Here is a 15,221-nt window from a genome sequence, read left to right as displayed (position 1 = left end):
GCAGCCCCTTGCCCGCCCTCCCTCGGCGGCCCCTCGCACCCTCCCTGGCGGCAGCCCCTTGCCCGCCCTCCCTCGCACCCTCCCTGGCGGCAGCCCCTTGCCCGCCCTCCCTCGGCGGCCCCTAGCACCCTCCCTGGCTGCAGCCCCTTGCGCCCTCCCTGGCTGCAGCCCCTTGCGCCCTCCCTGGCTGCCTGCACAGGAAGGAGGATGCTCCTCAGGCCGAGAAGGGCTCCACTCTCCCCTGATGTCCCTTCCAAGTGTGCCGCACAGGGAGGGCAGACCCGGTGCGGAAACCCACTTGAACGGAGGACCTGACAACTGGCCGGCCCAGACAGAGAAGGGACCGCTGAGGGACCAGGTCACCCTCACCGTTCAGGACATGACGGCTCAGTCTCCTGACCAGGAGCTGGTCCTCTTCCTTAAGAGCCAGGAGGGGCCCGGTCACTGGGGTCCACTCCTGCTCCTTCTCAGTGTCTGGGACAACGGTCCTGGGATAAAGACACGGGACAGGAGAAAGGGACCAAACCTAGAAACAAGACCTCCTTTCCGCAGACCTTCTCCAAGGTAAGGGTGTTTCCCCACCCCAGCCCTAGTGTACCACGTCCCACACCGAGATCACAGCAGGGAGAGACGCCTGGGACTCTCCCGCTGGACGACCCAAGGTACTTGGCAAGGGAAGAGGCTGGAACTGGTGACGTGTGTGCGTCGGAACTGTGGTGGCGGGGGGTGTGCGTGTGTGCGTACGTGTATGTGTGTGGGGTGTGCATGTGTGTGTACGTGTGTGTGGTGTGTGTGTGTCTGTGTATGTGTGTGGGGTGTGTGTGGTGTGTACGTGTGATGTACGTGTGGTGTGTGTCTGTATATGTGTGTGGGGTGTGCGTGTGTGTGTACGTGTGTGGTGTGTGTGTGTCTGTGTATGTGTGTGGGGTGTGCGTGTGTGTGTACATGTGTGGTGTGTGTGTATGTGTATGGGGTGTGCGTGTGTACGTGTGTATGGTGTGTGTCTGTGTATGTGTGTGGGGTGTGTGTGTGGTGTGTACGTGTGTGGTGTGTGTGGGGTGTGTGTGGGGTGTGTACGTGTGTGATGTACGTGTGTGGTGTGTGTGTGTCTATGTGTGTGTGGTGTACGTGTGTGATGTACGTGTGTGGTGTGTGGATGTGTGTGTCTGTGTGGTATGTGTGTGTGAGACAGCGAGGCGGCCTGGGGGAGGGGCTGTCAGCTGCACAGCTGGGACGGGAGGGTGGCCCCAGGCCCCAGCCCCCCACTCCCTGCTCCTACCACTGGCCCAGCACAAGGGGCTGCAGCAGCTGCTCCAGGGTCTGCCTGCTGCCCCAGCAGCTTCTGGCGTTGACGGTGTACTCCTGCCCAGGACAAGGCTCCCCCTCAGGTGGCCTGCCCTGGCCCACCAGGTCACCCGCACACAGCCCACCTGAGGAGGGCGGGGCTAGCCCTTCAGAGGCTTTGGGGGCCAGGCCGCCAGAAGCCCCAGAACAGACTACCTGGAGCTCAGAGTAAGTATTCCCAGCCTGGCCTGACTGGCTCCCTACCTGCAGGGAGAAGGGCTGGGCCAGGTGCACACGGACACAGGCCCGGTGGCTGCGTCCCCAACAGCTGCGCAGGCTCCGCAGGACGGCCAGGGCCCCTGTCCACAGCCCCAGTGGGGTCGAAGCCTGTAGGGCAGGAGAGGCTTAGCGTGCTGGTACGTATGGGCCATGCTCACAGCATCAGGGCTGCCAACGCCATCCCGCCCTCCAGAGGTGCACCCTCTGGTCCCAGCCTGCTCGACTTCATTCGGGCCCGATCTGAAGCAGGAGCAACCCTCCCTCACAGGATCTTTGGAAGATTAAATGAGACAATGACCACAGCGGCCTTGGCACGTGCTGCAGGAGGATGACCACAGGGAGCAGATGCTTTGCACCCTTTCCTGACCCCAGCCCTATGGGCGCTCAACCACAGGATGCCATATTGGGCCTCCTGTCTGCAGCTGGTGTCCACTTGGGGGTCCCGAGGGGCAGGAGGGTCTCACGTGGTGTACGTCAGGCAGAGCGTCTGGAGCCAGGTCGTAGGTGACAGCCACTGGTACCAGCACAGCATCCGGGACGATGCCCGCCTGGACCGCCTGCACCACTGCTCCCAGCCAGGCCTGGCCTAGGGCTGACAGCCGCGGCCCCCGGATCCCAGGGGGCTCCTCCAGGAAGATGAGCAGGGGCTGCCTGCCGACCAGCAGCTGCTCTATGGCCTGGGGGTGGGGGGGTGTCAAGGCCAGATCAGACACAGACCCCTGAACCCCTGGCCCACCCCCTCCACAACCACTGGGGGCACTTACCGCCTGCACCACAGCCCTAGCAAGGACCCCCTCGGAGCTGTCCAGGGAGAGGCTGGCCTCCGGAGGCAGGAAGAGCGCCCCTAGCTTCCTCAGCAGAGCTCTGGGGGCACAGGGCAGAACTTGGTGAGGAAAGGGGTTCCAGAGATGGGAGCGAGCAGGAGGTCAGTGACAACCGTGGCCCATCGAGAGCCAGCCTGGTCCTGTATGAACACCCCAAGTCCAGGCACAGCCCTACGTCCCGTAGCTGACCCTCCATCGGAGCCCCACAGACTGAAGGAGGCTGGGAGCAAAGAGGCCAGAAAAAGGGCCTGTGGGGAGCTGCAGCTCCCCATACACACCCCCATGTACTCCTGTCCCAGCCTAGGGACTTCCCCCATGTGTGTCTAGAGGCCCAAGGCTTTTACCTGAGGGCAGGGGAGCAGGTGTGGGGGTTCCAAGCCACTCGAAGCACGCCCAGGCCCTGGGTGAACAGTACAAAGGGCAGCAGGATCCCGTCCAGCAGAGACTTGTGGGTGGAGAGGAGGACCAGCGGCGAGCCCTGCTCCCAGGACAGGCAAAGGGAGCGCCAGTCTGCCCCCACCCTAAAGACGGGGGCAGACACCCAGCAGCCTCCACACTTTGGGCAGCCCCAGAGGGAGAGGGTTCAGTGGAACACTTCTTATTCTGAGTACATTTCCCACAAGAAGAGCTTTTCAACAATTGTCAAGGTAATACAGTGACATAAGGGTTGTTAAGAGCACGATGAAGAGACGTTAGAGGTGGCCCCGTGGGAGCAGGACCGTGAGACCCACAAGGAGGTCGTTAAAGAGCAGAGGATTTTCCCACCGGCTGATGGGGCTGGTCCTGACATTAGGGCTTAGCCAAGCTTCTGCTCCCGCCACCCCAGTCCCAGTGGAGGGCGGCCTTACCGCCTGGGCGGCCTTGTGAACCATCTTCATGTGACCCTTGTGGAGCTGCACGTTCAAGAAGAGGCAGTTCAGGAGCCGCAGCAGCACCCAGCTGAACAGCCTGGGGAGCAACGCCCGACCTGTCACCATCCAACAGGCATAGCCCCACAGCACCCGCTGACCAGCAGTCCTCTGAGGCAGGGGCTGTTCTCCCCCCATGTTACAGAAGAGGAAAGGGAAACTCAGAAAGGGCAAAGAAATAGCTTAAAAGTAGAGAAAACCGAGAAGTGGTGCTGGCCTGACACCAGATCATACAGCTGCTAGGCTACATGCTCTCTCCCAAGACCTCAGAGTGCAGCTGCCTCCTGTCAGCCTCAGAGCATCTCCCCGCCACCATTTACCACAAAGGAAATCAGAGGACCAAGACGCTCACTCTCAGGTCATAACCCAGCCTGACCTCTGCAAACCACTGGGAAAGATGGAATAAAAAGGGAGGGCTCAGTGATACCAGAAGGAACAGGGATAACCGAAAGAGCAAAGTCCTTGGGGAGAGGGGTTGTCCAGAGGCCCGATGGGGAGATCAGCTTTAACTGGAGGCAGGAAGAGGACCATGCTGATGCAGTTAGGACAGAGATGTGGTGGGATAAGCAGCCCGTCCTCATCCGATGGCTTCTACTTCTCCAGGAAGCATGGGATGAGGACATCAGTCAACAGTGGAATGCCGTGTGCCCATCTGAGATTTGCAATTGTAAAGGAAACTGGTCTACCCGGCTGTATTTTTCTCTAATGATGTTTGGCAGCTTAGATGAATGTACAGAGAAGGTAGGCATCTGTGTTCAAACACAACTGGGCTTCTGCCCAGTGACCCATCACAAGGGCACTGTTCTCATGATGAACTGTGGAATCTAAGCTAGGCGGGAGGGAAGGAAAGACGGGAAGGGCCTGATGGCTGGTGTAAAGGGGGTCAGCCAGGTCCAGGAACTGAAGTCTCAACAAAGGCAAAGAATCGTGGCCGTGGAGGGCTGGGTGAGGGACCAGCAACCTCTACTCCTGTCCTTGCTTAGGCCATCCCTCAGCACCTGCAAGACGGCTAACCTCGACAAGCAGTCCTGAGCTCTCTTTCACCTGGCGCCTTCACCCATTCCCTCGGCTGTAAACATCGGTATGCTAAGCCTCTGTAAATGTGTACCCCTGGCTCCAGCCTCTCTTCCAACTCCAGACTCACATGTGCTACTGCCTACTCCGAGTCTCTGTGAGCATGTCAGGTATCCGAAACTCTTTCCGTCCAAAACCCCCTTCCTGGACCAGGACATCCTCGCTCCTCCCCAAGCCTGTCTCTTCTGCGTACATCGACAGCTGCTTGGCCAGAAATCCAGCTCGCCGTGCCTTCTCTCTTCCCCTCACTGCCCCACCCCACCATCCAATCCCTCAGCAAGTCTGGTTATTTCACCTTCATCTCTCAAGCCACTTTTTTCAATCTCTGCTGTCACCACCCTATCCAAGCTATCATCACGTCTCACCTAAACTAACAGAACAGCCTCCCAAATGGTCTCCTGGTCTCCGCTCCTGACCCCAGTCCATCATGTTGTCACTCCCCGCTCAATGCCTTCCACCTGGTTTTCACTGCACTTTAGACATCAAATCCAAACTTCTATGGCCCCCCGCGAGGTGCTCCCTCTGCCTCTCGGTTTCATCTCAAACAGCTCTCTCCCTCCTTTGCCAGGTTCCAACTACATCAGCTTTCTTTCAGCTTCTAGAACAAACCGAGCCCTTTCCTGCCCAGGGACCTTAGCTCATGCAAGTCCCTCTATTAGGAACTGTTCCCCACATCCTTGCTCCCCCAAGGCAGGCTCCTTCCCTTCCTTCAGGCCTGGTTTACAAGTCTCCCCCCCAACCCCTCACCGCCCCAGGTATTCGGAGCTTCAGCTTCTTGTTCCTCCTTCTTGCAGCTGTTTGTACCTCAGTGCACTCTACGTACCACCTCTGTCCCCTCAACAGTGCCCTGCACCTAACAGCTCAGGGACGTGCTGCGTGAGCACACGGTGGTGACCCCCTCCCCTCAGTGGGAAGGGAGGCAGGTGGTGACAGCGGTCTTTGCCCGCTCTGGTAAACGTGCCATCCGGCTCCTACAGAAGTGCAGTCCTGCCTTTCCTCAAGCCCAGCCGCCCCCGACTCTCCAGAAGGGCAGAGCCCCCTCAATGGACGAGTGTCCATCAGCACAGTTACCTGAGAAGCAAGGGGCGGGGTGGAGCCTGGATGTGGTCCAGGATGCGCTGTACCTCCTTCTTCACAAGACCTGGCACCTGACCTTCCCCAGCCCCTCCCGGGGCCCTCCCTGAGATGATCCTCTGCACCCTGTGGTATGGGGGGTAGTCAGGCTGAGGCAGGCCAGGCTCTCACTCTGGCCCACCTGCTGAGGTGCCCAAGGCCTCTCAGGTCACTTCCCTCTGTCCCACCACCTCCCCAGGGCCCGGCCTCTCATCTTCACCCTCCATCCTCCCCATGATCTTTAAGGAAGGGCCCAAGCCAAGCTATCCCTCTAGGAGCCTCTCCCCACCGGCCCCTCAGCCACCCCTGCCTGGAGCCTCTGCCATCTCTTCAAGGATCCCAGAAGTACCAGCCAGAGCCCAGTCTCTACCTCCTTACCCAGAGCTTTCCATGATCTTCTGCGGGGCATCCCGGCAGGGGGGTATATGCTGTTCCATCGACCACAGGAAATAGCAGAGCCTCCGAACCAGCCAGCCCCGAAACCTGGGCACAGTCCCCAAAGCCAGCAGGGACAGCATTTAGCGAGAGCCCCCACCACCCCCACAACACACCAGGGCCCAAAGAGGGCTATCTAAGCAGGACGGGACCCCACCCCAGGAACACGCCAGGATCCAGTTCCAGAAATGCCTGAGTCTGGCTCATCACAAAGCAGGAAGCCGAATCACCTGCCTGTGCCCCATTCCCACCCCTCTCCCCACTGAGTGGGTGGGGTTCAGGGCCTGACATCCAGAGGGTAAGCGAGCACCAAGCCTGGCTCCCTGGCCTGTGGGTGTGCAGCACAGGACACGGGCCCTTCTTTTTCCTTCAGAAGAAAATGGCACCAAAGCAGGGACCCAGCAAGCCCTCAGCCCCCCTACCCCCAGCCCTGGCTACCTGGTGTTCTCCTCCTTCACCAAGATCACATCACAGAAGCCTAGGTCTGTTATGCTTCTGTGGAAGAGGGACTCCTGCCCGAGAGAGGAGGGATGGCATGTCCGGGACGCCTTCACAGACCTGCAAAGGCACGCCCCTGCCCCACCCCTCTAGTCTTTGCCTGAGTCTATCAGGTGTACCAAGAGACAGGGCTTTATCACAGCACTTCCCAAAAGATGTTCAACCCCAGCTCCTAAAGACTGGCTCGGGAAAAAAGGGTTCCCTGGTCAAAATAGGAAGCACTGCATTCTGTACAGAATCACATTCTTGGAGAGTAGCATACTAAAGTCTCTGAAAAGTCCTGCAGGAAAGAGGCCTTTACAACTTTGCTTAACTCAGCTTTCCCAAATTTATTCTGATCACGGAACCTTTTTGGGGGGTAATATTGATTCATATCCTGTAGAACTGGAGAAAACAAAGGAACAGCTACCCCTGCATCACGTGTACAGAATGTTCGCTGGCGTGCGTGAGTGCATGTACACACACACACACACACACACACACACACACACCATTCCCCTTCTCCCCTCTCTGCCAGGGGAACACATCCTCTCATCCTTCAGGGCCCTCCTCAACAAAGGCCTCACTGCCTCCTCTGGGTACTCTGTACTCAACACACGTCTACTTTCCCCCTTAGCTCCGCACACTGTGACTGTGTGAACGCTGTCCCTCTCACCAGTCTCAACAGCAGAGGACACACAGCCTGGATCTCCACCAGAACCCTTGGCCCCATCAGCACCAGCATGTGGCATGGACGCACAAGAAGCCTTCAAATGGGCTGGGTGCTGTGGACGTTTGTGAGTGGGCGAGTGTCCCCGAAACAATACCAGCACTCGTGCAGACACAGGACAGACGCCAACACTCTGGTCATGCACTACCTTCTCAGGCCCCTCTGCACGTCCCCACCCAACTCTCCCAGGGCTGGGGAGCCAGCCACAGCCCAACAACACACCAATACCAGTGCATCTGTTACCCTGGAAGACAAGAGCAGCGGCACGGGGCAGGGGAGGGCCAGAGTTTGAAAGGACATAAAGGAAGCGGCTTCCCAGAGCCAAACTACCCCAAACTCCCCAGGGTGGGGCCTGGCCCTACCATCACTCACCCAGCTCTTAGGGGTACAGGTCTGGCAACAGCGACCCACAAAGGGACGATACTTCCCCAGGAATGGGGTGATAGGCTCCAGCTTCATCCCAAAACCTGAGGACCACAGGCTGGTCTGGAAAAGGGCCACAGGCAGAGGTTGAGAGGACAGAAAGTTCTTGGTAGAGAGAGGGAGGCTCCAGGAGTGGGGGCCCAACCAAGCTACAGGAGGGGTGGGGGGGGGGTGACAGGAGAGCGTGTTCTGGGGATGGGAAGGTACCACACTACCTCATGGCTGTGGTGTCTAGTCCTCTTGTTCTGCTGGGTCTGGACCCTGGCTCCCAACATGGCGTCCATGAGGACTAGAAGATCTGGGAACCAGCTGCTTCTGCCTCTCTCCACAGGAACCTGACCTGGGGACAGGCAGAAGGATGGCCTGGAGTCTGGGCCATAGTCCAAGGTCCCTGGGGTGATCCCCAAGCCCCTAACCCCAGGACAGACAGACAATACCCAAGCTGAAAGTGATGAGGAGAACCTGGCTAGAAGCTGGGAAACAGGCCCAAATCAAATCCCCACCCCAGCCCCACGATGGTCCTACCAAGGAGCCAGCTGTCCTCAAGAGGTCTCACAGGGTCCAGGTCAGGGGCTCCCTCAGGCCAACACGAGGGGGATCAGTTGTCCCACCATCAACAACTACCCTGCCACTTCCCGTCAAAGACAGGGCAGTGCTGAGACCCAGGCCCCTTCTGTGCAGAGAAAACGGACAAGGGAACAGAGGTTGGCAGGAAAGAGGAACGGGACTGTCAGGGCAGAACAGAACCAGCACCACATGGCCCCAGGCTGGCTCAGCTGTTCTTCCTCTCTCTGCCGGGCAGCCCTTCACCGACTCCCTCATTACAGGGATGTATGCCAGGTACTAGCTAGGGGGCAGCTGGAGAGTAGAACACAGAGAAATGCCACTCAGAGTGCTCACCTGGCTGGGCATGAGACACTTCCACAACTATCCCCCCCATACAGCCCTCACCACAGGAGACCCCATGTGGCATCTCCTCAGATACCTCCTGCCCAACACAACATTCTCCTGAACAAACATCCATTTCCCATACAATAGCACTGAACAACACCCCAGTTATTAGGCCCTGAAAAACCCCTCTTGCCCTGATCTCTCACCATGTCCCTCATGGGTTGCTATTGTTGGGTGCAACTGAGTTGCTTCTGATTCATAGTGACCCCGTGTGACAGAGCAGGACTCCCCAATAGGCTGGTCCAATTATTTACGTTATCCCCACGCCCACCCCAATATGCATATGCCCACCTGGGAGTACCTTCTCCTTTCCTCACTACCCACCAACTTCTGCCCATTGCTCTCAGTCCACGAGGCCTCTGATCAACCTCTAGGTTCTCCCTCTCCTCTTTGGGTTCAGCCCAAGCTTGCAGGGCAAGGAGCCATGTGAAGCCCACCTCCAAGGCTGAGATGTCACCTCCCTGAAAGCATCCAGAGGGCAAAGACTGCAACTGACCCATCTCTTTATGCCCCAGCAGTCTGCCCTGCACAGGAAGGACCCAGGAAGGGCTCACTGACTGCTGTACTTCCATATCCCGGAATTCCTCTGAGTATCCCCTCACGGTCCCCAATTAGCACAATCTAGAACCATTAACCATTATGTCAAGCAATAAAGGAGTCTGAAGTGTACAAACCCTGAGAGGCTCATTCCACATACACTCCCTACTTTGAAAATGTTCTCATAGCTTCATCAACCGACAGCTGGCACAGGGTACCCCCGAGCTGAAGCTGCAATCTGGGAAGTCCCACCTGCTTTGTAAGGAGCATGGCTGGCTGCTCCCCAGACTCAGATCACCTTTCCCTCAAACATCTAACCCCACTAGATCTGGGATAGCCCCAAAGGGGCAGAGGAAAAGACAGGGCAAGGGGTAACCCTGATCCACCAACCAAGTCAATGACTCAGCTCACACAATCGGGAGGTCATTTCTGGGTTATATCTTTCTAGCACCCAAGCCCCCAAAATGGGGATCTCTGGTGGCACAGTGGTTAAGCACTTGGCTGCTAACCGAAAAGTCGTTGGTTCAAGCCCACCAGCCACTCCGAGGGAGAAAAGACCTGGCGATCTAGCCTGTAAAAATTACAGCCTAGGAAACCCTACGGGGCAGTCCTACTCTGCTCTATAGGGTCGCTATGAGAATCGGCTGGACGGCAGTGGTTTCTGTCTGTAGCTCCTGCCTGGATGTTCCCCACCACCCTCCCTACAGCAGAAGTCGCAAACTGGCAGCCAGAGGGCCAAATTCAGTTCACATACATGTTCTTTTCTTTGGCCCATACGATGTTCTAAAGCGTTAGGAATAAGTGCTAACACTTAAAATACGGAGCTGGTTACATAAAAAAGCAAGGCTTCCAGCGGCTGCGACGAGGAACCTGAGGCCCGGCTCCTCGGGGCCTGCCTCCCGGGGGCAGCCGCTGTCCCGCGGGCCCGGCCCCGCCGCCCTCCAGCTTGCCGCCACAGCCTGATGCCCGGCGCCCGGGCACGTCGAAGTTCGCAGCCCTTGGTCAGAGGAGAAAACCCCAGCCTCCGTCTCCTCGCGGAGAGCTTCTCCTTTACGACTCAACGGGAGCACAACCCCTGGGCCTCCACCGCCCGCCCGGGGCCTCGGGCACGCGCCCCTCACCAGAGGCCCCAAGATGGAAGAAAGGCGCGTGCCTGAGTGGCAGAGCCGAGTTTCCGTCCTGGACGCCCCTCTCTGGTCCGGGGTGACGGAGGGCGATGCAAGGCCGGACTCTTCAGGGCCCCCTCAGACCAGGGGACCCCAGAGGACGCGCACGGCGGCAGGCCCCACTCGGCCTGCTCGCTTCCCACCGCCACCCAGCTCCCGAAGGGTCGGCTCCCGGAGCGGGAAGGTCCCTGCACAGTTCCTGGCCGGTTCTGACCCGACCCAGCTCCGGCGCCGCCCAGCCGCTCTCACCTCACACGGCCGCCAACTCCCGCCAAGGCAGCACCCCCGCCAAGCCGGAAGCACGCAGGGGCGGCCTCAGGCGCCTCGCATGGAAGACAGTCCTGAGAGCCAATGAGGACGTGCGCTGGGCCCGAAGCCCCGCCCCCCGTGGCGCCCCGCCCCACGCAGCTCTTCACACCTCGCGGCGCCCTGCCCTACGCCAGGCTTCACACCACTTGGCCGTGTGGCCACGTTACCGTTGGCTGAGCTGGGGCGGGGGCGCAGACTTGTTGGCCGGCTGTCTGCGCGGATGTGTGGGGTAGCTGCCCTGCATGACCCACACCTGTGGAGCCTCAGTGAGCACCTGGCCTTGTTTGTGTTCCCAGGCAGGCTTGGAGGTTGTGTGGGGACCCCTGGTGAGATCCCAGGGGTATCTGAGGGCTAGACAAGGACTCCTGGCAGCCAGGTGCTAAGAAAAGAGATTTCCAGGTACACACACCTCAGAGCTGCAGTTTAGGCTGTAGCAAAATTTAGAGTTGGGGATACTTAGGGAAGAGCATCACTGGGAGCCAGTCTGGGGTCATGAAAAGCAAGTCTGGCCTTCCCAGGGTCATTTTTTTGCTGTTGACTGGAGCTCTAGAACACAGTCAGGGACCTGCTGCACCACAAAGCGTCTGGGTTTCAGCTGGGCCTGGGGCCAGTGTTTATTCATGTTTAAATTAATATCCGACTCCTGTCTCAGCCCCAGGCCCCGTGCGAAGGTAGACCATATCTGTTCACTCATTCATCTTTTGGCTACGTTCCCAGAGACAGACAAGTGGTCCAATCTGTACAGAATAAATGAACGAGTGAATGGCTGTGCTTTGTTCTTGCACCGCCTGCAGGTAATGAGCCCACCTGACATGCCAGAAGATTCCAGGGTTTCAGAGCAGACATCGGGGTACTGCAGGAGCAAAGCCACATCCTGGGCCCACCTTAGCAGACTCATCATCCCCCACCCCTCATTCCCTCCAGGGTGTAGCTGTCTCTCTCCCTTATTTGTGCCACTTTGTCCACCCAGACAGTATGTGTGCCTGTGTCCACCCACTGTAACCTAAGTTTGCAATGACCTCCCAGAACCTGCAGAATCTATTTTGTCCCCCAACTTATCTTTCTTGTGTAACAAGGTGCATTGGCCACAACCAGACCCTAAAATTCTGAAAGGGGTAGAGGACAAAAACCAAAAACCTTTCTTTAGAAATTGTAAATTGCTTCCCAAGAATGGAGACTTGAATTTACCTGTGGGCTGGTGCCCCTTTTTTTTTTTGAGAACACCTTGTATAAGCAGTTGAGTTGTGCAGTTGTCAACAAGTCCCCACCTCTCCTTCTTAGGGAGATCAAAAGCTGAGAAATAGCCTCTAGGCAGGTGCTTCGGAAAGTTACCTGGATTGTGTGAAGCCAGAAACCAGGTCTGTCTCCTAGCAGAGGACTGTCCTCAGAAGTGTCGCTTCTTTGGGGGAAAAAAAAAGAATTTTTTTGGCTGCAATTTGGACATCTAAAAAGAAGCGTCACCTCCCAGACTTGATTCTTGTTTGGGATTACTGAGTAATACGTGTGCTTTTCTTCAAGCAGTTTACAGATGATGTGGAGCTGTGATGTAGGGAGACCCACAGGCCAGCTGCCAAGCTGACTGCTTGTGGATGGCCTGACGCTGCGAGAAGCTGAAAGAAGTGTATTTGGGCTTAGGATGGCCAAACCTGGACTGGACCTCTGGAGACCCACCCTGGGCTCAGGCCAGAAGGCTTTACCCAGAATGTCCTGACACTGACTCCCTGGGCCCAGAGGATCAAAAGCCCTGGTTAGGAGCCAGTGCTTCTGAATGCAGTTGGCCTTCCTGCTGTCCACCATCTGGAGAAGAGAACTTGGGCTGCCACTAGACTGGGGAGAGGGGCTTTTCCATCTTTCTCTCTGGGGACCACAAGGGAGGTTCATGAAAGGGAAACTTGCTCAAAGGCCCCTTTCTGAGACCCCGCCCCCAGGCCCAGGAGCTCTGAGCACAGCCACCTTTAGAGGTAACCATTGGTTGTGCTCTGTGCCATTGTGATGGTTAAGATTGTGCGTCGTCAACTTGGCCGGGGGATGATTTTCAGTGGTTTGGCCGTTCCAATGTAGTTTGGCAGTAATGTAATGATAAATCACCTCCATGATGAGATCTGCTATGATCAGCCAATCAGTCGAAAGGGAGTTTCCTTGGGGGTGTGGTCTGTATCCAATATATATGGACTTTCTGGCAAAGCTCACTGGCTTTTGCTCGCTCTGGATCCTGCATCCGGCTTGTCATCATCTGATCTTGATTCTTGGGACTTCAGCTAGCAGTTTACCAGCCGATCTTGGGATTCATCAGCCCTTGCAGCTACATGAGTAAGGAGAACCTTCCAGCCTGGCACCTGACCCACAGACTTGGGAATTGCCAGCCTCTACAACTACATGAGCCATTTCTTTAAGATACATTTCTCTCTCTGTCTGTATACATACATACGTATATATACGTACATATATATCTATATGCTTCACTGGTTTTGCCTCTCCACAGAACCCAGTCTAAGACAGCCATTATTCCAGAACTTTCTATAAAGTCTTGTTGAACATTGCAGCAAACTGCCCAGCCAATAATGGAGGAGCAGAATCTGGGTGCTGGTGGCAGGAGAGTGGAGAAGTGGATGCTAAGAAGCTGCCAACAGATGCTCACCACACAGACTGCTTTCCCCTTAGCCAAGGCTGGCAGCTCTACAGACCAAAACTTGAGCCAAGAGGCTCAAGGAGGGGCATGGGGAGTGGAGATTCTGAGGCTCTTTTATAATATCAGGAATCTGGGATTCTATGAAGACCAGAGACTGTGAAAAATGAATGGATTGATGGCCTGAGGGAAGGGGGTGTCTCATGCTGCAGGACTCTGTCCTCTCCCTCAACATCTTTATCAACAACTTGGATGACAACCCAGGCAGGCTTCACCTTCTTGCAGATGTCATAAAACAGTAAGGAATAAAGGGTGTTTGATGATGGAATTAGGATTCAAAGAGATTTTGAGAAGAGGGAAATTATGACCAAAATGAGCCCAGACCTAAAAGAACCTGGTGAAACTGAGGGGGGACAGTGCAATAGAGTAGGCAGAGAGCTGGGCTTACTGGGGTCTCTGTCCACTGGGATGCTTTTCCTTTCCACAGATTCCAACTCAAATAAGCTTAAGTCAAAGATAATGGGTTGGCTCACATAACTGGAAAGCATAGGTGATTAGCTTCAGACCTGGGTAGATCAGGTGCTCTGATTATTTCTCATGTGTCTGCACTCCTTGTTTCTGCTTGGTTTTGTTCTTCCTGAAGGCTCTCTCCTATACCAAGATGGCTGCCAGCAAGCAGCCCAACATTTACATCCACCCTCCTTAGTAACCTCAATAGAAAGACATTTCTGTCCCTCCAACTCTTATATGAAAACCCTAGACTTTTTAATTGGCCCCGATAGAATCATCTGCTCACTCTCTGAACCAATCACTATGTCTAGGGGGTGCGATACCATATTGGCTTAGCCTAGACCACTGATGCTTCTCCCTGTGTGTGTGTGTATGTGTGTGTGTGTGTGTGTGTGTGTGTGTGTGTGTGGTACCATGATTGGCCACCTCAGTAGGAATGGGGTGTGAAGGCATTGGTTTCCTCAGGGAAAGGATACAGGTTGACGAAAGTGACATGTCCACACTTCACCCAAGAGGACATTCAGTTGGCTAAGAGACACGTGAGGAAATGCTAACAATCATTAGCCGTTAGAGAAATGCAAATCAAAACTATAATGAGATACCATCTCACCCCGACATTACTGGCACTAATTAAAAACAGAAAATAACAGACATTGGAGAGGTTGTGAGGAGACTGGAATTCTCATGCACTGCTGGTGAGAGTGTAAAATTGTACAACCACTATTGAAAATGTTATGACGCCTCCTTGAAAAGCTAGAAAAGGAAATATCATACGATCTAGCAATCCTGCCGCTAGGATATATCCTAGAGAAATAAGAGCCATCTCACAAATAGAAGTACGTACACCCATATTCATTGCAGCATTATTCACAATAGCAAGAAGATGGAAACAAACTAAGTGTCCATCAACAGATGAATGGATAAACAAATTATGGAACATACAATGGAATACTACACAACGATAAAGAACAATGATGAACATCTCACAACATCTGGAGGGCATTACGCTGAGTGAAATAAGTCAATCATAAAAGGACAAATATTGTATGAGACTACTATTATAAAAAACCAAGAAAAGCTTTGTTGTTGCTGTTGTTAGGTGCCGTCAAGTCGGTTCCGACTCATAGCGACCCTGTGCACCACAGAACAAAACACTGCCCCGTCCTGTGCCATGCTCACGGTCGTTGTTATGCTTGAGCCCATTGTTGCAACCACTGTGTCAATCCATCTCGTTGAGGGCCTTCCTCTTTTTCGCTGACCCTCTACTTTACCAAGCATGATGTCCTTCTCCAGGAACTGATCCCTCCTGACAACATGTCCAAAGTATGTAAGACGTAGTCTCGCCATCCTTCCTCCTAATGAGCGTTCTGGTTGTACTTCTTCCAAGACAGATTTGTTCATTCTTCTGGAAGTCCATGGTATATTCAATATTCTTCGCCAACACCACCATTCAAAGACATCAATTCTTCTTCAGTCTTCCTTATTCATTGTCCAGCTTTCCCATGCATATGATACGATTGAAAATACCATGGCTTCGTCACGTGCACCTTAGTCTTCAAGGTGACATCTTTGCTT

General features: G+C 55.3%; 1 protein-coding gene across 1 annotated transcript in view; it reads right to left on the bottom strand.

Annotated features, from left to right (window-relative positions):
- The window catches only part of GPAT2 (glycerol-3-phosphate acyltransferase 2, mitochondrial), an 11,556-nt gene extending 3,429 nt beyond the window's left edge, over positions 1 to 8,127 (bottom strand). The window contains exons 1-13 of the mRNA XM_004369349.2: positions 8,073 to 8,127; positions 7,763 to 7,887; positions 7,497 to 7,610; positions 6,356 to 6,429; positions 5,861 to 5,965; positions 5,441 to 5,569; positions 3,236 to 3,335; positions 2,732 to 2,865; positions 2,328 to 2,427; positions 2,028 to 2,240; positions 1,549 to 1,671; positions 1,280 to 1,362; positions 370 to 488 (exon numbers count right to left, since the gene is read on the bottom strand). Of these exons, the coding sequence (XP_004369406.1) occupies positions 370 to 488; positions 1,280 to 1,362; positions 1,549 to 1,671; positions 2,028 to 2,240; positions 2,328 to 2,427; positions 2,732 to 2,865; positions 3,236 to 3,335; positions 5,441 to 5,569; positions 5,861 to 5,965; positions 6,356 to 6,429; positions 7,497 to 7,610; positions 7,763 to 7,831 (1,363 nt within the window). The 5' untranslated portion in view covers positions 7,832 to 7,887; positions 8,073 to 8,127. The remainder of the gene's footprint in view (positions 1 to 369; positions 489 to 1,279; positions 1,363 to 1,548; positions 1,672 to 2,027; positions 2,241 to 2,327; positions 2,428 to 2,731; positions 2,866 to 3,235; positions 3,336 to 5,440; positions 5,570 to 5,860; positions 5,966 to 6,355; positions 6,430 to 7,496; positions 7,611 to 7,762; positions 7,888 to 8,072) is intronic.
- Between the last annotated feature and the right edge of the window lie 7,094 nt (positions 8,128 to 15,221).

Source organism: Trichechus manatus, unplaced genomic scaffold (assembly GCF_000243295.1).
Source record: "Trichechus manatus latirostris isolate Lorelei unplaced genomic scaffold, TriManLat1.0 scaffold00004, whole genome shotgun sequence".
NCBI lineage: Eukaryota > Metazoa > Chordata > Mammalia > Sirenia > Trichechidae > Trichechus > Trichechus manatus.
This window is presented reverse-complemented; position numbering and strand designations above follow the sequence as displayed.